We start from the raw sequence: 25,358 nt of genomic DNA, 5'->3' as shown, positions 1-25,358 counted from the left end.
TGCGCCTTTAGCCCCAACAGCAGGGGCACTTTTTACCCCAAATACCATACTTTTACATATTCTTTCGTTATTTAAAAACTGTTGCTTTAATTATCTAAAACAAAACTGAAAATCATAAAGAAGACCTTTGTCTCAAAATATATGCATTCATTTTAGCGATTCTCATTTGCTACTTAAATCTACAACATTTTAAAAAACAAAAAAATATTAGATCAAGCAAGCACAGAATCAACTTTGCACTGCTGCCCGCGATCGCGTCAAGGATCAGACAAATATACACGTGCATCTTGAAAAGCGGATGTTTTGGAAAGTGCCACGCCACGTTTTTGTGCCATCTAGTGGTTTAGATGAAAATAATATCAAAGGCGCCTTTTACCCCGGGGCGCCTTTAGCCCCGTCGTACCCTAATAAATTAATAAATAAGATTCCTAGTCTGATTCATTTGAGATGTTATATTTTAAAGAAAAAAAGTTTCATCTTTCATCAAAATATAATCACTTTTTCCACTTCTGCAACAACTTTGCTTATTCGGCAACAGCACTAAACGTCAATCAACTATCAAATAATATTACTCCATAGAACAGTCTCACGGCATTGTTTTAGCCTTTCTAAACTGCTGCCAACAGTGAAAACATGCATATTAACATAAAAAAAATAATATAATTTACGACAACAACAGAAAATAAGGGCTGATTTGAAACAGAATCATTACCACTGGAGAAGCTCTGAACGGTGAATCTGACCTTCAGTCTCCATGTTCATGGCATAAAGTCTTCTTAGAAGTGTTTGCCTGTGGTGTCCACAGTCCAAAACTCACATCCTGGTATAAAACACCCACTTTTCATAATCCAATTCAGTCTTGATGGATTCTGAAATATGTCACAGTATGCAAGTAAAATGAGATTTCAATTCAAAGGAATATTTGCACAGATATTGAATTGAAAACTATTTATCAGTGGGTGCACTCTTAAAAATAAAGGCTATTTATTGGCATCAATGGTTCCATGAAATCTTACCATTCTTTATAGTGAAAAAAAGGTTCTTTAGATTTTTACAGTGTTCTTCAAGCTAAGATTTTTTTTTTCTCTTAACGACTGTTCACTGAAAGGTTCTTTGGGAAACCAAAATTTTTTATTTTATTGCATTGCTGTGAAAACCTTGTTTTGGAACCTTTATTTGATTGTGTTTCTTCTATTCTCACACAGGAGGCTCTGCAGTCCTTGCCTCGCTTCTGCTTCCCTTACGACATAGAGAGGTGAAAATCCTTCATTCATTATTAAAGATGGATGCTCAAGCCTTCTTACCTTTTATGACTGATAAACTGAGGCTGGTCGGTTGGTTGACAGGGTGAAGGACACTGTTGCCGTGCAGCACTTCACATTCGTCTTGACCGATCTGGAAGGATGCCAGCGCTTCGGTTTCTGCAGACTCACGTCCAGCTCTCAGACCTGCTTGTGCATCCTCAGGTCTCAAACGCACAAAATACACTCAAAAACAAATGTCTCATTTGTGAAGCCCCTTTGATTGATTAACAGTTTGCTTCTCATGGCCACAATCACTTTCATGTTTAGTTTTCAGGTCATAAGGTGTAAGTTATAACCTGATTTTATGTTTGAATAGTTAGTTCTAACTACACACAAGACAAAACATTTAGCACAGTTGTTTGACCTGACTAAAGTGCGATTTCTCTCTCAACACAGTTATTTGCCCTGGTTTGAGGTCTTCTACAAACTTCTGAATAATCTGGCTGACTACTCAACGAAAGGACAGGTATGATTTTAACGGTCTCCTGATGATTTTCCACATTTATAAAGCCATTTATCTAACACCATTTTATTCATTCGAATGCCCGGCCAGACCAACGAGATGAAAGAGCTGCTGTCGGTTCTCTACAAGCACCCCGTGCCTCCGGCCAATGGCTCCATCACAGTGCAGATGGTAAGTGCTCATTGGCTGGTGGAGGTTCCGTTTATGACATCACATGTGACATCACAATCAGGTTGGTGTGTTCTTCACTGAGGGAGGGAAGCTAATGATTGGAAGTGAGATGCCTGGCATCTGTGGACACGCCCCTAAAGGGGAGGAGTCAGAGGGGGTGAGTCCCTGATCCGTATTAAAACCGGCCGACCAGAATAATCCTTCACTCCAGCGTCTATTAAATCCTAATACAATCCATAATGTGAAATCGAACTAATCCAGCATCCACAACTAACCCTGGATCCCTAACAACGCTTAACTAAAAAACTAATGGGTCCTTGAAAAATCGCAAAGCATTCATCTAAAAACTTTTAGGCAGACTAACTCGAAGGCCTTACTTTCATGGTACTGACTGTTTATTTTTGTGGAATAATGTTTCTCTCCATCAGATCCCGTACTTTATCGCACCAGATCCCAAAGCCCTGCCCTCTATTCCAGAGAGTGTGAGTTCTTCCATTTTTTTCCATTTAGGTTTTTTAATGTGTGGGTTTTAATTTATTTCTGTTTTATCCCTTGGTTCTTATACACTACTGGTCCAAAAAAAGAAAAATAAATAAATAAAAATAATAATAATAATAATAATATAAAATAAATAAATAAAGATTTTTAAATTTGCTGCATTTATATAATGAAACATATATATTTAAATATATATTTTAAGGCATAATTTATACCTGAATTTTCAGCATCATTACTCCAGTCTTTAGTGTCACATGATCCTTTAGAAATGATTCTAATATCACGGTTTCCATAAAAATATAAAGCAGCACAACTGTTTTCAACATTGATAATAATCAGAAATGTTTCTTGAGCAGCAAATCAGCATATTAGAATGATTTCTGAAGATCATGTGACGCTGAAGACTGGAGTAATGATGCTGAAAATTCAGCTTTGATCACAGAAATAAATTACATTAGAAAATATATTCACCAAAAAAAAAAAAACTGACATTTTAAGCTGTCATAATATTTCACAATATTTGGATTTTATTTTTTTATAATTTTTTTATTTTTATCAAATAAATGCAGCCTTGGTGAGCGGAGGAGAGTTCTTTTTTTTGAGCAGTATGTATGGCTGTCTGTGTATCAGAGGAACCTGACGGAGCTGGTGGTGGCGGTGGACATGGGTAACCTGTTGCAGCTCTTCGCCAGCATGTTGTTCGAGAGGCGGATCCTCATTTACTGCAGCAAACTCAGCACTGTGAGTTAAATCTGCGACAGCCTTTGTGAATCAAAGCTGATAACACTTAGTTCACAAGGCCACTACAAGAGTGACATGGCGCTAGCAACACCAAAGTCATGGGTTCGATTCCCAAGGGCAGGGTGCGAACTACGGGGGAGCTAGGGGGAGCTCGGCTCCCCTTAATAAGACATGGGCTCCCCTGAAAACGTGATTTGTGAAATGTTGGGGGGTCTCAAAAAATATTGACAATGTGTTATTTTGACGTGCAATTTCAGTTTTGTGTAATGTGATCATCGTGGATTATTATGTGTAAAATTGCAAAAATATCATTCATTCATGCATGACGGCAATTTAAACCTAATTCACTTCAGTAAAGATAACTATACATGCTATTCTTGTCATGAGCATCAAGGTGTGGGGGCGCTGCGGTGCAAATTCCACTCATGTTTAGTACATGTTAACCCAAAGATTCGTAGAAAAAATATAAACGCTGGACTCTGTGGTCGATTCTGTGTTAAGGTAAGGCATGTTATTCGCAAGTATGTGTTGTGGCTGGGTTGTTATAGGTCTGCGTGACTCTCGATGTCTTAGGCCTAATTGAACGGAGGAATTATGGTATTCCTCTGTAGCCTGACGACGAGTAACTTTAACCGTTGTTCATGTGAACTCAAAGACAGCCTGATGCTTTGTTTATAGACTATTTGTGGGTGGCTGTTTGTTGTTTCACCTATCAATTCGTGTCGATAAAGTATAATAGGGTAAATCCTGTATAGTGATTTATCCTATATAGTGCTTGCATAGAGCAAGTAGTGCATACAAAGATACATAACAGCTAAATTATAAGGGTAAGTCATTGTAAGCCCTCGAACCCCCCCCCCCCCTTATATAAAAAAAACAACAAGTGGGCTCCCCCAAAGACCACGGTATAGTTCGAACACTGCCCAAGGGAATGCATGTACTGAAATGCATACCTTGAATATAGTATAATTCACTTTGGATAAAAACGCATCATTCCAGTCTCTGAAAAGTGTCCATTTAAAAACAACTATTTCAAGTGCTTTATGCTACAACCAGCACATTACACGTCATTACCTTGATGACCATTTGGGAATTGCATACGAACTGTGTGTGAATGCACACAGTGAATGGTGCAGCATTTCACACCAACCAAACAAACTGAAAATTTTCAAATGGATTTGGTTCCTCATCAGAAACCCTACTGTGAAAACGCCTTAACGCCTAACCAGGAGTGACATAATGAATCTATACGCGACAAATCACAGTTTGTGTCCCAACCAGCTGCAGCACATTGTTTGGTTTCTTATTAAAAAAAAATGTCCACTTTCACTGAGGGCGGATCACTAGTCAATATTGTGTTGCATTGAGTCAGAATGCAGCTCCATTAAACATGCACCAAACAGCAATTAATAGTTTTGTTTGTGTGTGTTTAGTTGACGGCCTGCATACACGCGTGTAATGGGATGCTGTACCCAATGTACTGGCAGCACATCTTCATTCCAGTGCTGCCGCCTCATCTGCTGGACTACTGCTGGTGAGACACACACAGACAAAGACACAGACACAGACACATACACACACACACACACACACACACAGCAGCAAATCAAAATTAATTGATATAGCACATTTAAAAGAACAGAAGTTGAAGTGCTGCACATTTTAGAAAAACAAATAAGCTGTATTTATGCAGTGGTATCAGTACCAGGGGCCTCAGAAAAACATGAATTAAAATAATTTCAATAATTCATATTATTAGTAATACATTAAAATGAACTTTTATAAAGAATATCTCTTTGGTTTTGAGACTTTAGTGTTTGCAACTTTACAGATCTTCTTTATGCACCAAGAGCTTGTAACACTCCAAAGAGAAAGGAAAAATTTAAATCGCATCATATGACCCCTTTAATTAAAGTGACATACACACATGAAATCAAGAAGTTAAATTCTGAAAATATGTTTCACTCTCTTTATTTATTTATTTATTTATTCATTTATTTGTTTCTTTTAATAAATGATTATTTATTATGCTTAAATATGGGGGCCTTTAAATTAAAAGGGTTCAAAACCAGTGGTCATTTATTTATATAAATAAGAATAAAAAAAAAAAAAAAGACAAGCAGCAACCTGTGTGAACCAGTACTGTTAAAATTTGGTTGAGCAAAATTGAAGTTGAATTTGGTTTACTAAAACTTTTTGGTTTGGCCACTAATAAAAATTATTAATGATATTACTGTTAATGAATTAAAGCATTTTAAATTAAAGTGCTAAATTAAAAGTCATATTGCTTGTTTTATTTTTTGTTTTTTTATTCTTTTTTATTCATTAATAATAATTATTTTTTATTGTGTTGAAAAATATGGTAAAAAAAACACTGATCTAGAACAACATCTTAGATACATAATATGTACATATATGATAATAAATAATATATATTGTATATATAATAAAAAAATAAAAAAATTAGACTATTTACTATTAAAAAAACATATAAATTTAATATATACATATAAAACATCAACCTCACGAGTATCAAAATGTAGAAAATATTTTTAAAAAAAAGGTCTTTAGGTCAGTGAACGCTGTGTGAACACAGCGAAGTGTGTAAACGCTGCCTAAATTCACTCATTTAATTTTTTAGCGCACCGATGCCGTACCTTATTGGAATTCACTCCAGCCTGGCAGAGGTACGACGCTTCCCTCTTCCCATGGTTTTCTTTCACACCAGTCCTTTGTCACACAAACACTCACATTACAGTTCGTTCTGTGTGTTTGTGTGTGGCAGAGAGTGAGGAGTCGAGCTCTGGAGGACGTGGTCATACTGAACGTGGACACCAACACCACTATAAATTATATAAATTATATTAATTAATTATACATGTAAATATTTTTAAAATATATACAAATGTTTGTGTATTTATATACACATAATAAATATACACAGTACACACACATATATTATGTAAACTAAATATTTTATTTTGGTTGTAATTAATCGCGATTAATCGTTTGACAGCACTAATTTAAACATTCCAGAAAACTTGTAATACAAAACAATTGTCTAAATGTACTGTGATTGATTAACTGGAGAAGTATGGTGAAATATATTAGTTAATTCCGTTAATTAATATTAGTTAATTAAAATATAAAAGTTAATCTTTTGGAAGAGTACAACCAAAAATCATTTACTCACCCTCATGTTGTTCCAAACCCATATGACTTCCAATTTCCTGTGGAGCTTTTTTTCCGTGGAGATGTTTTGAAGAATGTTCATGCTGCTCTTTTGCTCTGAACAAGGATGTTGGGCTGCAAATCTAGCACCATAAAAGCTTTAAAACGCACCCAAATGTACTTCAAGTCTTCTGAAGTCGTACGATCGCTTGTGTGAAGAAAGCATTGGCAACTTGAGCATCCACATATTCCAGTTTCACATGACTGGTTACAAAGTACACATCAAACCAATGGTGTTTGGTGTTGTCCCAGTCTTGAATATGCAGAAGAGCAAAAGGCATTTGAGTTTTACAATGGAGGGCAAAATTATAAGAGAAAAAGAAATGTAAACAGACTTAAATGTGTAACTGTGACGTGATCCATAGTATCTTCCATTATAATCTCATTTTGTTCTCAGTTTATTGATGGCCGGCTGAAAAAGCTGAACCAGGGCAAAGAGCCAGATGATGTGTTTGAGGAGGAGGTGCTTCATTGTGGAGCTTCATCTGGTGCGTGTTTTTACGTTCATCACAGAATCAGACTTGTTTGTTCGTTTGCTCATTTTAACATCCCTTCTGCTCGTGATTCCTCTCAGGTAGCTCTAAATTGCGTCGGCAATGGGTGGGAAACTTAAAGGTACGTTTTACACGTGCAGGAACTATAAACAAGATGCAACTCTGGCAGACAACCATACTACTCTTACCACATCTGCAGTATGCATACAGTGCACACTATTTTCAGTATACACCTGCAGGTGGCAGGACTGAAGGTCAGGCTGAAGAGACAGGCGGCGTCGGCCGGGTCAGGGGTAGCGCACGCTTTCCTCCGAGCGCAGGCTCTGCTGTTCGGAGGATACAGAGACGCCTTACAGTCGCCTGCCGTGAGTGACACACATCCACATAAAAACATTACCTTGAGTTTTATAAATGCTTACTGCAGTGCTCCTCTCTCGTATGCTGAAGGAAGGGCCGGTCGTGTTCTCCAATGAGTTGTTTCTGAGTCATAAGTCTCAAAGCATGCGGGAGTTTCTGGAGAGCGCGGTTCACCTGCAGTGTTTCAAAGAGGTAACTGCAAACACACAGCCACAACATCAGCAGTTTTCTTGAGGCAAGACACTGCAGGCCATTGTTGTTTCATGCAATGTCAATGTTGAGGGCTGTTTTGCTTCCATAACAATGTCTTCTTTCAGACTAGTGGGGGAAATAAATCCTAAATACATATTTACCTTTTCTGTTTGTATATGCAGATTTAAAGTAAAGTACATATATTTAAAGGCTGTTTACTCAAAATGAGTCAGAAACATAGTCCTAAAAACATAGTGAATTTTTTACTTTTTTAAAAGTTATTAAAAGAGATATAGAAAATTCCCTTTGTAAAATCCTTTAATATGTCAATGAAATGAAACAAGAATTGTGTGCCTGGATTTATCGAATTTTCATATTTCTGTTAGTGCCTTATTTATATATTTAAACTAGTGCTGTCAAACGATTAATCGCATCCAAAATAAAATATTTAGTTTACATAATATATGTGTGTATTGTGTATATTTATTATGTATATATAAATATACACACATGCATGTATATATATTTAATACACGAGTTTCACAATTTGAGTTGAATTACTGAAATAAATGAACTTTTCCACGACATTCTAATTTATTGACATGCACCTGTATATGATCTAGTACAGTAATGTTCAGTTTACAGCAGAGCACGCTTGACCTTCCATTTCTGCTCTGACAAATGAACTAGAATTAGATTAGACTGCCAAAAGTTGCTTTTATACAAAATTGGATTTTAAAAAAAAAAGCCACTTTCTCTTCCCACAGAAAGGGGGTGGAGCCCTGATCGTGACATGGAAGTCTACAGCTAACAAAGCAGTGAGTATTTATACACTGCTGTTCAAAGGTTGTTTTTGATGAAAAAATGTTTTTGAAATAAGTCTCTTCTGCTCACCAAGGCTGCATTTCTTTGATAAAAAATACAGTAAAATAACATGAACTATGTTCTATGTGATTATATGTTAAAATGCATTGCATTGCTGTGATCAAAGCTGAATCTGCAGCGTCATTACAGAAATCCTTCAGAAATCCTTTTAATTGGCTGATTTGCTGCTCATGTTGAAAACAGTTGTGCTGCCGAATATTTTTGTGGAAACCATGATACATTTTATTTTTCAGGATTCTTTGATAAAGTTAAAAAGAACAACATTTAATTTAAGTATAAATCTTGTGACATTATAAATGCCAATTACTGTCAATTTTGGTAAATTTAATGCATCTTTGCTAAATAAAAGTACTAATTTCTTTAAAAAAATACATTTGAAGGGTAGTTTATGTTTATCATGTTATTTTAAAATGTGCTGTTGTGCATTATTAAATATTACATATTCTCCATATGGTTTCCATTTTTCAGACCAAATATCATAGCAAATTTGGGCTGAAAAACCTCCTGTCATCAAAGGTGAGTTTATATTCCTTAAACTGCATATGGTTCCTCTTTGTGTACAAAATATGTGGTTTGTGTGTTTATATTCAACTTTTGGATTTTCCCCCTTTCAGGACCAAACTGAACCTCATATGCTACAGAGGGGCGGGTCTGTGTGTGGAACGCACACGTATCGCCTCATCCAATCGGATTGCCTTCAGAACCGTCTACCAATCACACAGCACTTTGGCAGGGTGAGTGACACCAGAAGGCATCCAAACTAAACTACACAAAGATGATGTTATAAAGCTAAATATACTGTACGTTATCGGTCAAAAGTTTGGGGTATCTTCTGCTTACCAAGGCTGCATTTATTTGATCCAAAATACAGTAAAATCAGCAATTATGTGGAATATTCAAATAACTGTTTTATATTTTAATATATTGTAAAATGTAATTTATTCCTGTGATGCAAAGCTGAATTTTCAGCATCATTACTCCAGTCTTCAGTGTCACATGATCCTTCAGAAATCATTCTAATATGCTACTAAATTTACTGCTCAAGAAACATTTCTGCTTATTATCAATGTTGAAAACAGTTGTGCTGCCGGATATTTTTGTGGAAACTGTGATACATTTTATTTTTCTTTGATGATTAAAAAGTTTAAAAGAACAGCAATTATTTGAAATAGAAATCGTTTGTAACATTGTAAGTGTCTTTACTGTCACTTTTGATCAGTTTAATGCATCCTTGTTGAATAAAATTATTAATTTGTTTTTTATTAATCTTGCTAATGTATCGAATACTAGACTAATGTGTATAATTCCTGGCTCTTGTGTTCAACCACAGTACAGCACATGCACTTAACTTTTTTAATATGGTTTGTTTGTTTTTCTACACTTTCTATGCTGCTTTGTTTCTCAGTCTCGACCACGGCGGCCAACACACAAGAGTCCCAGCCACCAGGACAATGAGCAACAGACAGAAGACGACAACACCAGCTATGAAGACAGGTGAGATGAGAGGACACAGATGCATGGACGCTTTACCGTTTTATGTATGTTTTACAATGCATTTCCCTTTCCAGTGTAACAGAAGGTCCTGAGCAGTGCTCTGCCACCAGCGACTTACAGGAAGATGATGATCTTTCTCTGTTGGCCGACCCGGAGGAGATGGACCTGCTCGGAGAGATCTTCGACACGCTGAGTGCCCAGAGCTCCAGAGAGCCGGGTTTACTGTACAGCACACGTAGCCTCGACCTCTTCAGCTCCGACAGCAGTGAATTCATCTCGCATGTAAGGCCTAGATCCTCGCACACATTACATCTAAACTGTGCAGGACGGGGCGTCTGACATAACCTGCAACAAACAGCTGCATTCAGTCTTGAGAGCACATTTTAAGTCTTTAACACTGGAATCACAGTCAGAAGGTATTTAGCCCTGTATGGTATTCATATGGTGAACTGAGAAAATAAAATGGCTTTGCTGCATGAAAACAACATGAACAAGAAAGGCTTCACTAATTAAGTGATTTAGTGTTGTGTCAGCCTTACCTGACTGCTGTTGACTTTTAAAAACTTGACATGTTGCAGAAATAGTCCAGCACCAGGAACCTGTTGGTGGGAAAAGTTCACACACGCTCACCATTTCATTTCTTTTTCAGAGGAGTCTGACCAACCCAAGTCAGGAGAGTCTAAGCCCCTCTTTTGGAAACAGCGGCAGTCTCATGAGCTGGGAGGAGGAGCTAGAGGAGGGGCCTGGTTGTGAGGGGGAGGAGCCTGCTGTCCTGACTGACAGGCCAGAAAATGAGCTTAACGAATTAGAGAAGGACTTGACCGAGCTAGGGGTAAATCTGTGTTCAGACCTACAAGTTCTAGAAGATGCTTCACTGGATCCCGAAGTGGGTTCTCAAGAGGTGCAAGAGGACAGCTGGTCTAAAAATGATGGACAAATGAACGGAACAATGGAGGAAAGCTTGGAAACCGAGACAGTACTTGAAGAGAGTACAGAGATGCTACCTGACAAAGAAGAAGAACGTCAGAAAGAGCATAAGACGACAAATGACTTGGGCTCAAAGGGACCTACAAATGGTGGAATCACCTCTGCTGTTTCTCTCAATGTAAAGATAGACACAAGAGAAGAGCCAGATAAGAAGAGCATTGAACCTCCATCACCGAACGTCTTGTCTAGCGTAGCTCTGTTCCAGTCCAAGTCCTTGACTGACTCTTCTGGTTCCCGAGGGTGGGATAAATCTCCAATCAGCACCCACAAAATCAATGTGGGACCAATGACGGGCCTGCAGACTAAAGAACAAAGTACGAAATCGCCCATTTCATCAACTTCAGAAGAACAAACCCAGGCCCCCATTAAGGTCTCAGAGCTGAAGAAGAGATTTGAACATTAGACCATCATAAATCAAGCATATTGAAGCAAAACGATACTCAAGAACTAAAAATTACTTTTTTTAGATTGTCAATTACAAGTCTACATGAAACAACACTTGCACCCCATTTTGATTCTTGTGAAGCAACATTGCGGAGTCAAACGAGATAAAATTATCCATTGGGTTTTTATTGGATTGTGGAAGGTTGGCGTTCCATACTGAACTTTGTGTTTGTGGAAGGATATTTTTCTCATGTATATGTTGGTTAAAACTCAACACTGACATCAGTCAATAAAGTCGATTCAAAGGCAATGCAAGTTATTACAATTTGGATTTTTTTTTTTTTTTGGAATAATGTACCCTGAACGTGCATTAAAGTAAATCAGGTCGATTTTAACTTTCACTGTAACTAAATACAGTATGTTATCAAAATGAACTGATAAAAGCACCAATTCTGACCAGTAAAGAAAGTCTACCCTTTTTATCCAAAAATCTTTAATCATTTATAAAAAGCTTATCAGAGTGCAAAGCACCAGCTGCTAACTCTGAGCAAACATTGCCACAGTCAAAACCAAAAACTCTTAAATGACACACTTTGAACAGGTCACAACACCGAGGACACGGCTGTTTACTCACAGATGCATTTTAATTAATCATCCACAGTTACACAGTCACTTCATCACATTATGATCATTCCTAATATTGATGTGATACAGACATTACAGAAATGCAAACCTAATACAAAACAACATTTGGCAAAGCACAATATAGATTTCTCTCTCTTCCTTTGAAAAAACTGCAACATAATGTTCGCTTTTGGACATTTAAAATATTCAATATTATAATGGTAAACTGTTTTGGAGGTAAAGCTGCCATGTCTCCTTAACAAAGACTCTCAGGTGAGTAAACTTAAAGTACAGATGAAGTAAACAAAGTCAAACTGGTTTGGCCGTCTATCTAAATCATCTGGTTTCTTTTCTTATGACAAATGCACTTGGCAGTGTCTTCAGATGTCCCAAGAGTGACAGCAAAACATCGTTAGGCATACTTGAATTGATTTATTGACTTTAATAGTGCATTATGATATGAAAGCATTCTCACATCTCAGTCAAAAGCGTCAAATAAATACCCACCACCACTTCAAACGTTCTCCATCCATGACCCTCCACTTGTTTGTCAGGACTGCACCCGTGCGTGGACTCCACATAAATATCAATATGAAGTTAGCATGAAATTTCTGTTTAGGTTTACCTAATCAACCTAAACTGGTGTGGTTTCAGCATCTTTTCTGAGGGCTGCATTCAGATCAGTCTCTCCTCTTTGGGCAGTGGAAGAGCGAGACCGGGTCTCTCGGCTCCGTGGTTCTTGGCTTGTTTCCGCTCTTCCGAGCTGGGCTGGTACGATCCCTCCATCTGCCGCCTCTTACGGAGGACACACGGGAACAGAACCAGGACCAGAGCCAGAAGGAACAACACCGGCATGCACAGGCCCAATGCACTCACCAAACTCATGATGCTCCACACACACACATGTGAAAACAAACACAGACTGAGAATATCTGTGTAACAGTGTTCTGAGGGTGTGTCCGTTCAAGAGAGGCAAAGTACCTGGTTAGTAGTGACTACACAGTGATCCTTTTCATCCACAGTCATCCTTTTACATTTTGGAAGGGAACTTTAACCAAGTGGAGGAGGAAGATAAAACCAAGACGTGAATTCCTACAGTACACAAACACATTCAGAGATGAGAGGATCATTTCAAATGAGTCTACTGTTCGGCTGTGGACTGAGAGTTAATTATTAGTCTGGGAGAACAACACTGACCTACAACTACAAGGACATCCACAAAAACACTTTGAACTGAACTCACCCTCGAGTCGTTCCAAAGCTGAACGAGTTTCAGTAAATGAATTATACTGGTGTCTTTTCCTCACACTGAACTATTATGACTTTGAAAGACCTGGAATACAGCTCATGATGTTACGGACTAATGTTTTTGTGTCCTTTTGAAGCTTGAAACCGTCAGTGCCCATTCATTTTAACAAGTACAATACTTCAAAATAAGTCACAGACAGAATTTGAAGAGTTAAATTTTCATCAGGCTCCTATATGTATGTTTAATTATTTCACTTTAATGGCATAGAAAAGGACCTATACATTGCCATTAAAGTAAAATTACTGAACATACGCATAGGAGCCTGATAAAAATGCTCATTTTAGAAGAAAATTTCAAACAGCACTTAGAGGCTTTTGCATCTTAACTCTTTATTTACATTTTGGGTAAACACACGTTTAAAAAATGCAGCATAAAATACACCATAAAACATTTGGTCGCTATCAAAATGGTAATAATATTTATACATTTTTTAAATACACTATCAGTCAAAGTGTAGGTGTTAAACTATAAGCTATATTGATTTTTCCCCTTCACATTTTATGAGAGAAAACAAAGTCAACAATTCAACAAAACTATTAAATAACAACAATTCAAGTATTGTATAATGACCACAAATGGTGTTTTCGAAACGTAATCAACTTTAAAAAAGTAAATCCTGGCGAATTCATACACAGGCACAATTTATATTAATCTACAAAACTAATATCTAACATTTCACAATGAACTATTTAAGATTATGAGAAACAAAGGTTAAGTTCAGACATAAACTTACCTTGGTATTCCCTTATATTCCCTTGGTATTCAATATATGAAAGTACCTGATACCTGCATTTATAAGGAACTTTCGTTACTGATGATCTATTCTTCACCAATTATTTGACTTCCGAGCTTAATAATTACAGTTTTCTGGAGAGACTGTTTTAAGCATGCAGTGGTTGGGTGGGAGTGAGGTGAGCTTTATCTGAGGTGAGTCAGTCAGTCAGTCACGGAATGCCGGTGGCGGAGCCGGTTTGACGAGCTGTTTTCAGAACACCCAGAGACGAACAAATATCCGACTGAAAGAGAAACGTAGCTCACCTGAGAAACTGCTATGATATCCGCGGAGGAACCGCTGTTGTTGTTGTTATTTTGAATCCCAAACGATCAAGACCTCCGCGTCCAAGCGCAGAGCGTGAAGCCTCGTTAAACCTGCACGTTCATGACGGCATCTCTCTAACCTGCGGCCGGAAGCACGTCAGCTCGCTCTACCTGTTCCACTCACGAAACTCGAGTGAAACGCGCTCAAGAACATCAATGCCCCCCTTTGTTGAGTTTGAGTTCCACTATTAGATAGGTAGTAATAATAATAATAATAATAATTAAAACATTTGTACATTAAATATTTCGGTAAATAAAAATAAACTTAAGCCAACTTTAATTTAAATTTAAAAAAATGGCTAACGTATAGGACATTTTAATTATGTTTAAATTGCTTGTTTGATTGGCATGCACATGTTAAAGTCGGCATGAAACGGAAGTTGCGATTGTCTTTTCTTCTTTGCTGTGAAGTATGAGTGAGTCGGCATCGGAAATGAGAGGGCGGGACTTGATTTCATCCTTCGGGAATTGATTGGGTTGGAAGTTGGGGAGTTGCTAACAAAATGGAGGCAGATCTGAATGCAAGTTTGCAGGTAGTGGTGGGGGATCTACAGTATTCCATTAAAAAATAAGAATTTTCAATTTTGATTTCATGGTGACTTTAACGACAGCGCCCAGTTGTGCCATGTGGGTTTCTTTTTGTTGGAGTTAAGAAGAATAAAAAAAGGACATAGTTTATATAACATCTGAGTTTCGCTTTCTTTATTTTATTATTTGGAAAGTGTTTAGGCGAACCCGACGTGTAAGCTAGGTCACACTGGTGGCAGCGGTTTTGTTTTGGGTGAGTTTAGTTAGTGTTGTAAAGTGTTCCGACGGGTGTTAAATTAGTTAGCATAGATTCAAAAGTGTATAGTTAGTTAGCACGCGCGGTCTACGCATTGTCATTATGTGGTTCAAGGAGGAATACAGTTTTAGTGTTTTGCAGGACCGTGACAGAGGCCATAAGAGCGTGCTGATTGAATTGCCACCTCCGTTCTCCGGGGAGGAGAGACAAAGTTTTGTGTGCTGGGCGAGACAGTTTGAAGTTGCTGTCAAAGCACTCACTGAAGGCACCGCTTCATACAACAATGAACTGACAAGTATTTTACGCACACGTTTAGACAAAGCAGCTTTCTCTCTATGGAACAGTCTCCCTGATCCTGTTAAATTGGACTATGAAAAGGTAAAAGAGACGCTAAAAGAAGCTTTTGGAAGGAGACAGGTCATGGAGCGATTCAGGGCCAGCTTATCTGCCCGCCCGGGAGAGTTTAGGTGTATGCAGCAGAAATAAGCCGGCTAGTGGATGAGGCTTTCCCAGAGTACGGCGACAGAGCCCAGAGGGAGGAAAAGTTTTGCCATTTCATGGCGGGTCTGGACCCAGTGCTGAGGACGAAATGTTATGAGCAGGGAGTGACAGACATGGAGGAAGCCGTAAAAATCGCAGGGCGGTGCGAGAACGCGAGAGATGCGATAGATGTGGGATACGTGACTGCTAATGTCGGGCATAATTTGACTGCCGACAGGGCTGGGGCCAGTGTGAACTCCGTGTCAGATATTGGTGGACTGTACAAAGCAATTGATAGGTTAACTAATGAGGTGAGAGACATGAAAGTCGCCCTTAACCGTTTGGAGGACGAGAATGACAGACTGAAAGAGAAAGTGAGTCGGAGCGGCAGAGATGACTGGAGTAGAGTGCGCTCCCCGTCACGTGAGTCAGGACAGTGCTGCTGTCAGGGGCTTGCTTGCCGTATGCAGGCATATGAGACGCAGAGAGGCCGCTCTTCTGAAATAAAACCGTTTATGGAGTTTAATAGTCGTAAGGACCACAACTCGACTCGTAGTCCTATGAGGCGCGCAAACAGCCCCTCCCCCAGCCCCAGCATGCGGAGACGAGGCAGTTATGAGGAGGAAACTAGGAGACAGGGAGTGCGCTTCATGACCCCTGGTGGTGAGGAGAGGAATTACGAGCCGGGAAATGGGCTATAGCTGATGTTGCCGCCCAAACACCAGCTGTATTACACAGGGGCCCGAAACCTGATGACACAACCTTATTGGACACAAACACTGACCAGGGGCCTCTGGTATCATATTTGAAAGGCACAATTGAGGGCATCGAGCTTCCTATCCTAATTGACTCTGGTTCTAGTGTATCACTGATGAGTTCTGATTTTCGTATGTCTATCCCTGCACTTCGCAGTCGACCTCTAAAGAAAGACTATATTGTGGCTTGTGCTGTAAAAGGACAGATGTCGGACATGCTGGGCACACTTACTGTGACACTACAGTTGGGTCTTGCTATCCGGCGACATGTTTTTTACATAGTGAGGGAAACAACACCGTCTGTGTTGCTGGGATGGGAATTTTTAGTAAAATAACATGGCCTGCTGAAATAGTCATGCTAAGTTACAGTTATGGGACATTTCCATTCCACTTCTTACCAGTGCGGATTTTGTCCCAACATGTTGCAATGTGTCTCTGGCCACAGACATGACACTTCCACCCCTCAGTGAGTCAATTGTGCGAGTTAAGATTGGTTTGCCTTGTGCGGCCCAGGTGTGTAATGACTTTTTGGGATATTTGGAACCTAATGTGTCGGAGTCTGCCGGTCTAGTTGTGGCACACTCAGTAATGTACACAATGGACTATCTAAAGCACAAATTTTGAACCCTAATGGACAAGACATTCCTATAAAACAGGAGATTCACCTGGGTGAGTTTTATTCTGTAGTTGATTCTGATATTCATCCCTTTCAGCAGGACGCAGGGGAAGGTGTTGTTCCTAGCCCACATGACACAGCTCCTTCAATATCTTTAAGTGAATTGCCAATTTCATCATCTGATAGGGCAAAACTCTCTACACTGTTGCAGGAGTACGGTGACATCTTTAACTTCACAGGGACAAATACAGGAAAATGCACGTTGGTGCAGTATCATATCAGGACTGGGGAACATGGCCCTATTAAGCAGCGTGCATACCGCGCATCGCCTGAAAAGAGAGCTGAGATAGAGTGACAGGTGGTGGGCCTACTAGTTGAGAGTGTCATCGAAGAAAGCTGTAGCCCCTGGGCATCTCCATTCGAGCTTGTAAAAAAGAAATGTGCTGCTTGGCGCTTCTGCGTTGGTTATAGATGCTTGAACAGTGTAACTATCCAGGACTCTCATCCTCTGCCACGCGTGGACGACACACTGGATGCATTAGCGGGCTCCAGATGGTTCAGCACGTTGGATTTTTCTAATGGATACTGGCAGGTAGAGGTGGCCGAGCAAGACAGAGAAAAAACAGCTTTTACTACAGGTCGGGGTCTATATCAGTGGCGCTGCATGCCGATGGGGCTTTCTAACTCTCCCCCCCCTCCAATTTTCAGTGGAAGATGGAGTTAGTTCTGAGAGGGCTCCCATGGCACATTTGCATGGTGTACCTGGACAATATTCTGATTTATAGTCCAACATTTGATGAGCATTTAACTCATCTGAACCAAGTGTTTTCCAGGATTTGTTCGGCAGGTTTGAAATTGAACCCCAGAAAATGCAACTTGGCCAGGGATAATGTGATATTCTTGGGTCATGTTGTTTCAGAGAAAGGTCTCCAGCCTGACCCGAGAAACACGGAAAAGGTTCAAAATTGGCCAGTTCCACAGTCTCCCTCGGAGGTTAGAGCATTGGTGGGACTGTGTTCATACTATCGACGCTTTGTAAAGGACATGCAGCCCCGCTGAATCAGCTGGTGGGCAAAAATGTGCGTTTTGTTTGAAATACCGATTGTGACAACGCATTTAACTATTTGAAGGAAGTGCTGTCTTCAGCTCCGATTGTGACACTGCCTGACTTCAAAGTGCCTTTCAAAGTTTAAATGGATGCCTCCAAGTGGGCTGTGGGTGCTGTACTTGCACAGGAAAAAGATGGACTAGAGCACATATGGCGCTTTTCCACTGCATGGTACGGCACGGTATGGCTCGGTACGGTTCACTTTTGGGGGGTTTTCCACTGGGTACAGTACGTGGTACCTGGTACTTTTTTTAGTACCACCTCGGTTGGGGTTCCAAGCGAACCGTACCATTACCAAAACGTGACGTGTAAACTCTGCTGATCACGTATTGGCCGGAGAGAATCGCCACTACCTGCGTCACTGAACTTGCGACACAAACACAAAAGAACCGCTAGATAGGAAGAACAGACGTTCCTCTCGTTGATAGCAGAGGAGCGGATCCAGCGAGAACTTGATGGGGCGACGCGGAATGAAATTTTGTTTTTTAGGAGTCGTGGCAGTAGAGGCGGCGCAACTATAACGACATGTGGATAATCCCGCCCACTCTAAAGCGGTACTAAACTGCAGTGGAAACGCAAACCGAGCCAAACCGAGCCGTGCCGTGCCGTACCAAGCCGAGTCGTACCACGCAGTGGAAAAGCACCAATAGTGGCATATGCCAGCCACATCTTGAATGTTACACAGAGACGTTGGTCTACTTTTGACTGGGAGTTATTATTGTTTTGTTACCTGTTCTATCCTTTACTGTTGCTAGATAAGTGAGGATGTTTATTTTAGGGGGATGGGATGTATGTAACAGATACATTTGTGAAGTTGATGTTAAGGCTATAGGGTGGCGTTTCTGTCCATCGAGGTAAGGTTTGATTGGGCATGCACATGTTAACGACAGCACCCAGTTGTGCCATGTGGGTTTATTTTTGTTGGAGTTAAGAAGAATAAAAAAAGGACATTGTTTATATACGTCTGAGTTTCGCTTTCTTTATTTTATTATTTGAAAAGTGTTTAGGCGAACCAGATGCGTAAGCTCGGTCACAGTAGCTGTAAAACTTTTTTTGTTTTGTTTTGTAAATTCAAAATATAGTTGATTCCAAAATTAATATCAAATGGGAGACCTGTTGAAGATTAGTGGAGAAGAACTATTTTGAGACGAGAATTACGGAAACGTTACCTTGATAGCACACATAGGCTACATCTATTTGATGTCTGCATTTACATCTGCAAGATGCATTTTTAGAGTGTTTACTCATCTATCTATAGGACGTTTCCTATCAGATGTCAAATAGACGTTTAGAAGATGTCTTTAAGATGTTTATGATTTAAAATGTATGTAAAACTGACATCTTAAAGATGTCTATCAGATGTTTGTACACAGCAGATGCTTTCCAGACAAAGCAATCTTTAACAGACATCTTGTAGACGTACCTGTGTTATCTGGGTATGCTAGATACGTTTCCTATGCATTTTGGCTGATCTCCTACCTGTGCACGTTTCATGTCTTTAGTATCCCTCCACTATCTCGCTCTTTATTCAAAGTCGGTATTGCCATCTTCTTGTGTCTAAAATCGGTCACAAATTTTCATGAAAACAAGGCGGGATATTTCAGTATATGGTAAACAAAATCTTTAATAGATTGTAAGAAGCACAGGACTGTCCAATTAAAACTTAAAACAAAAACGTTGTTCAGACAACAGCGAACTGGTAGACACAAAGATGAGGCAGAGCCTAAAATTGAGGAAGACATGTAGGCCTTCATCAGGGCTGTCCAAACCTGCTCCTGGAGGGCCAGTGTCCTGTAGAGTTCAGCTCCAACCCCAAATAAACACACCTGAAAAGCTAATCAAGGTCTTACTAGGTATACTAGAAACTAACAGGCAGGTGTGTTGAGGAAAGTTGGAGCTAAACTCTGCAGGACACCGGCCCTCCAGGACCGTGTTTGGAGACCCCTGGCCTACAATTATTGCACATTGGTAATAATATTTTAATATAACCTATTAATTAAAGTTTTTGCAGTTTTCTTCTTTTTGCTGTAAGTTGTAATGGACTATTTTGCATTAGCGAAACCATTAAACTAATCTAAGTGATAATTTAATTATATTCAATGTCATAAAATTAAAAATAAATGAAATGTCATGTCAATGTCATGATTATCATAGCAAAATACATTTCTTAAGGGTTATACAAATCCTGATAACTGTAGGTGTTTATTTTGTAATAATGAGCAGCTGACTGTACATTATGTTGCAGGAGGAATGTGGGAATTTTAAAATGTTGCATTTTTTATCAAATAAAATATATATAAATATTATATCAAAGTTTAAGATGCATAAAAGCACAGAAAATAAATGCTACAGGCGTTTGTTACAGATGTTTAACACAATGTGTTACAACACTCCCCTCTCCCCTACTTACAGTGAAATTCTCACTAGAGCAACCTGAGATTAGAAAGACACACTTTCTTAATTGTCACTAACATTTATTTTCACCAAGTAGTAAAAATAACGTGTATGAATTCTAGGTTAAAGATGATTTTGTTAGTCAAGTTAAAATGTTAAAAAAACAAATCTCATTCCACTGCAGCTTACATCTTTGGCATATTTTCATGAAAATATACTGTTCAATAGTTCTTTGGAACCCTAAAAGATCAATAGAGCAGCTGCCAATTTACCAAAGGTTGAATTTACACAACAAGCGTAATCATTTGCGGGAAATCAGAATTGCATTAACTCTTTAAAATCTTTAAAAGTCTCCTGTCTGATACACAAAACTACACATTTGAAACATTTTTTAAAGTTCTGCTTCTACAGCTTTCTATATGCTGAAAGAAAAGAGTTGTACTTGTACACATTATACTCTTTTTTTTTTTTTCAGTACTTTATTATGGAAAGTTACATGAGTAAGGTGCATTACAGACATACAGTTGACATTTTGTTCGAAACATATTTTAATTTGGGACTTTTGAAATACAAACTACCATGTCTTCTGTCAAAAGAGACAGTTATGCCTGTAGTTAAGTACGTTTGTGAACTGCAACCATAATAGTCTGGATATGTCATTTCTTGGGTTTTTAATGTGTTAACGTGTTGACAAAAATATACATAACGACCCGCCTATCGCAATTCGAGTCTTTGGCCATCTTCAAAAAACATCTAAAGACACATCTTTTTTGTCAGCAGTTGACTAACTAATGCTAACATTTTCTTATTCTATTTGTCTCTTTTTCTGGAAAATTTTTTTTTTATTAAATAAATAAACAAAAACAAAAAACGGGTATGTTGTGCTTGACTAACTGAGACTTGTTACAGCACTTGTATACTGTTGCCCTCCTATTGATCTGAATTGCTTCTATTTGCTCTTCTCATTTGTAAGTTAGTCAAGTTAAAATGTTAAAAAAACAAATCTCATTCCACTGCAGCTTACATCTTTGGCATATTTTCATGAAAATATACTGTTCAATAGTTCTTTGGAACCCTAAAAGATCAATAGAGCAGCTGCCAATTTACCAAAGGTTGAATTTACACAACAAGCGTAATCATTTGCGGGAAATCAGAATTGCATTAACTCTTTAAAATCTTTAAAAGTCTCCTGTCTGATACACAAAACTACACATTTGAAACATTTTTTAAAGTTCTGCTTCTACAGCTTTCTATATGCTGAAAGAAAAGAGTTGTACTTGTACACATTATACTCTTTTTTTTTTTTTCAGTACTTTATTATGGAAAGTTACATGAGTAAGGTGCATTACAGACATACAGTTGACATTTTGTTCGAAACATATTTTAATTTGGGACTTTTGAAATACAAACTACCACGTCTTCTGTCAAAAGAGACAGTTATGCCTGTAGTTAAGTACGTTTGTGAACTGCAACCATAATAGTCTGGATATGTCATTTCTTGGGTTTTTAATGTGTTAACGTGTTGACAAAAATATACATAACGACCCGCCTATCGCAATTCGAGTCTTTGGCCATCTTCAAAAAACATCTAAAGACACATCTTTTTTGTCAGCAGTTGACTAACTAATGCTAACATTTTCTTATTCTATTTGTCTCTTTTTCTGGAAAAAAAAAATTAAATTAAATAAATAAAAACAAAAAACGGGTATGTTGTGCTTGACTAACTGAGACTTGTTACAGCACTTGTATACTGTTGCCCTCCTATTGATCTGAATTGCTTCTATTTGCTCTTCTCATTTGTAAGTTGCTTTGGATAAAAGTGTCTGCTAAATGATTAAATGTAAATGTAAATAAGGGTATGAGACACATGTACATGATACTGAGATGCACAGCTTCATCATAATTTATGGATTTCCTCACACACAGTACTAATAAACGCAATATTTTAAGTACAATTATTAGAGCTTTTCGTCCTAATTTTGGAAATTCCACAAAAAATGTTCAAGATCCTCCCCTTCCCAAACATGTTGCCTAATCATCATGATGGGACGAGGGGTGCAGGAGAGAGAGCGTGCAGTTTGGACTCTGAGGGTGGTGGAGGCGGGTATAAATCTGAGCTGCTGCAGCTTCACAGACGCTCACAGGAAGACACACACAGACAGTCAGGATGGAGGTGAAGCTGCTGTTTCTGACTGTTGTTCTGCTCTCCTCACCGCTCCTCACACTATGTGACCCGCTGTGAGTATCAAACACACTGTTTGTTCATGGATTCACTAACAGATCTGTTCTCAAACGCTCTGATTTGATCTCCTCAGGTTTGTTCTGTCGGCTCCTAATCTGCTGAGGGTGGGTTCCTCAGAGAACCTGTTTGTGGAGGCTCAGGATTACTCTGGAGGAGATCTCGATGTGAAGATCATAGTTAAGAACCACCCAAAAAAAGACAAGGAGATACTGTCTCAATCAGTGAAACTGACTTCAAAAAAAAATTTCCAAATCCTTACAGATATAAAGGTGACGCCACTTTGACATACTTTTTGCTAGTGTAGGTGTATGTGTGATGCACCATGTACAGTTTGACAACTTAGTTTGTAAAATGCATTTTCATTTTTTCAAAATTGGCAGAGGACTAATTAATTTTCTGTCATTTAGATCCCTGATGATCAGAACTTGTTCTCTGACGATCCTCTGGAGAAGCAGTATGTGTATCTACAAGCTCAGTTTCCATCCGTCACTCTGGAGAAAGTGGTCCTGCTCTCATTCCAGTCTGGATATATATTTGTCCAAACAGACAAGCCCATCTACACACCTGCTAGCACAGGTACGATTAAGTGCTGGAAACATGACAAATATAGAGTGTATAGAACTTTATAGTTGTTTAATCAGCATGACAACATAAAGCAATTAAAATCACATCTGGAGTGTCAGTGGCCTCTGGGTTATTCCACAAAATGGGTGTATTTGCTTTTTAAAAAGGTGGGGTTTCTAATTTTATTTTTAAACTGAAATTTGTTCAGACAAAAAAAGGTCTTTAAGTGACTATAAATTGCATTGTGCGTCAAATCGTCTGAAGCTAAGTTAAAAAAGGAGTGTATTATATATTAGAATATCAGATACGCCATTAGACTGTTATAGCTATTACTAGCCTTGTGCTCAAGGTCATGACATTTTTTAAATTTATTAAAAGAATTGTACTTAATTTTAATAAGGGAGATTAATGATGTTAACAGGATTGATGCAAAACCTGAGGACACAACTACTTTTTCATTAAATATTATGAAAAGCATAGCTTTTTTATTTAAAGGGGTCATTGTAACACTCCAAAGAGAAAGGAACAATTGAAATCGCATCATATGACCCCTTTAAATAATGCTTTTATTTCCATTTTGCAAGGAGAAGTTGCAAACATAGGGCCGAGGACAGGCCAAAAATACACTGATGGAAAAAATATATATATATGTTTTTCGATTTTTGTTGCTTCGAGGGCTATAATAATGCATAGTAAAAGTTGTTGTGAACTATGTATGTTGTCATTTTAACACATTTAACACACAAAAATAATAATAGTATATTAAACTTTCAAACAAAGTATTTTAGTTTCTGCTTTGACGTCTATTGCAGTTCAGTACAGGATTTTCTCTCTGACGCCCAACCTGGAACCACTCAGTCAGTCTGGAATCACAGTGGAAATCATGGTACACACTGTTGTTTCACACACACTCACACTCATTGATAACATTTCAGCTGTTCATGATTATTTCTGTGTTTCTTAAGAATCCACAAGACATCACAGTTTCATCAGAGAAGATATTTCCAGTGAAAGGCATGAAGTCTGGAAAATATGCCATTCCTGAGATGGCCAGGTGTGTAAAACACTATCAGGACTGAAGCTACTAAATCTGAGTGAAACAACAAAACTTAATTTTATCTGTCTACTGTGTGTGCTTCAGGACAGTATCTAATAATATATCAAATAAACGACAGCAAAACCCTAGCTGGTCATGGTCTGTTATCACCTGTTTTAATGTCATGAACTCAGAGTCTCAGACATGTGAATGATTCTGGATGTGTTCTGTTTGTTTCAGTCCTGGGATCTGGAAGGTGGTCACACTGTTCTCAAACACCCCTCAGAAGAAGTTTACTGCAGACTTTGAGGTCAAAGAATATGGTAAGACCTGTGTTTACAAACTCTTGTTCTCTAAGAATATGATAACAAGTCAAAGAATGTATTTACTTATTTGTGTGTCTGGTTTGGTTTTAGTGCTTCCAACATTTGAAGTGAAATTAAAGCCCAGTAAGTCATTCTTCTATGTGCGTGATCAGAGTCTGACAGTCGACATTGAAGCCAAGTAAGACAAAATGCGTTCTGCTTCATTGTATTGAAAATCATATTTTGTCCCGTATTTCAAACTGTTTTTTTTTTTTTCAAACAGCCTAATCAAAGGTAGCCAAGCTCGTCGTAGAACAAAATTACCATCCAATCACAACTCATTATTGATTAACTTGCAGTTAGGCCGGGTATGCTATACACTGTGCGATTTTCGTCCGATTTTGAGATGAATTCTGACTCGTGCAACTCTTTTTTTGAGTTGGGCCGAATTTCAGCTTTGTCATGCGTCTTTTGATGTGCAGTGTAGGCTACAGGGGGTAACGAGAGGCGATTAGCCTCTCCCGAGCAGCAATCGGATGGTCGGATTAATTTCTGACATGTCAGAAATTTTGGTCGCCCCTCGTGAGGGTATCACACAGGCTGCATCTGAAAACTGAAAAATGCTGCCTTCGGAGGATGCATTCTAAGGTAGGTAGGCATCAAGGCATGTCCGAATTCAATGTTAGCTTCAGTTCCTGTCTCCTGAGATGCCTTCATCAGGCCGATTTTTGAAGGCAGCATAGATGTATCCTTCGCTGCCTTTGATATCCCACAATCCTGTGCGTTCGATTCAGTGACAGTTAAGCTAAAAAATAAAGATGGCGTCTGGAAGTTGCGGTCGG

The 25,358-nt window shown here is 38.6% G+C and overlaps 1 protein-coding gene and 1 pseudogene across 1 annotated transcript in view; both read left to right on the top strand.

Moving 5' to 3' along the window:
- LOC107749255 (DENN domain-containing protein 1B-like) overlaps nt 1-11,652 on the top strand; it is a 17,682-nt pseudogene extending 6,030 nt beyond the window's left edge.
- Nucleotides 11,653-22,493: 10,841 nt separating this feature from the next.
- Nucleotides 22,494-25,358, top strand: part of LOC107749247 (complement C3-like) — a 31,491-nt gene continuing 28,626 nt past the window's right edge. The window contains exons 1-7 of the mRNA XM_016564343.1: nt 22,494-22,607; nt 22,685-22,880; nt 23,019-23,187; nt 23,988-24,061; nt 24,141-24,229; nt 24,452-24,534; nt 24,628-24,715. Coding sequence (XP_016419829.1) covers nt 22,537-22,607; nt 22,685-22,880; nt 23,019-23,187; nt 23,988-24,061; nt 24,141-24,229; nt 24,452-24,534; nt 24,628-24,715 — 770 coding nt within the window. The 5' untranslated portion in view covers nt 22,494-22,536. The remainder of the gene's footprint in view (nt 22,608-22,684; nt 22,881-23,018; nt 23,188-23,987; nt 24,062-24,140; nt 24,230-24,451; nt 24,535-24,627; nt 24,716-25,358) is intronic.

Source organism: Sinocyclocheilus rhinocerous, unplaced genomic scaffold (assembly GCF_001515625.1).
Source record: "Sinocyclocheilus rhinocerous isolate Xijiao unplaced genomic scaffold, SAMN03320098_v1.1 scaffold1341, whole genome shotgun sequence".
Classification (NCBI taxonomy): domain Eukaryota; kingdom Metazoa; phylum Chordata; class Actinopteri; order Cypriniformes; family Cyprinidae; genus Sinocyclocheilus; species Sinocyclocheilus rhinocerous.
The sequence above is the reverse complement of the archived record's forward strand: the minus strand, read 5'-3'. Positions and strand labels throughout refer to the sequence as shown.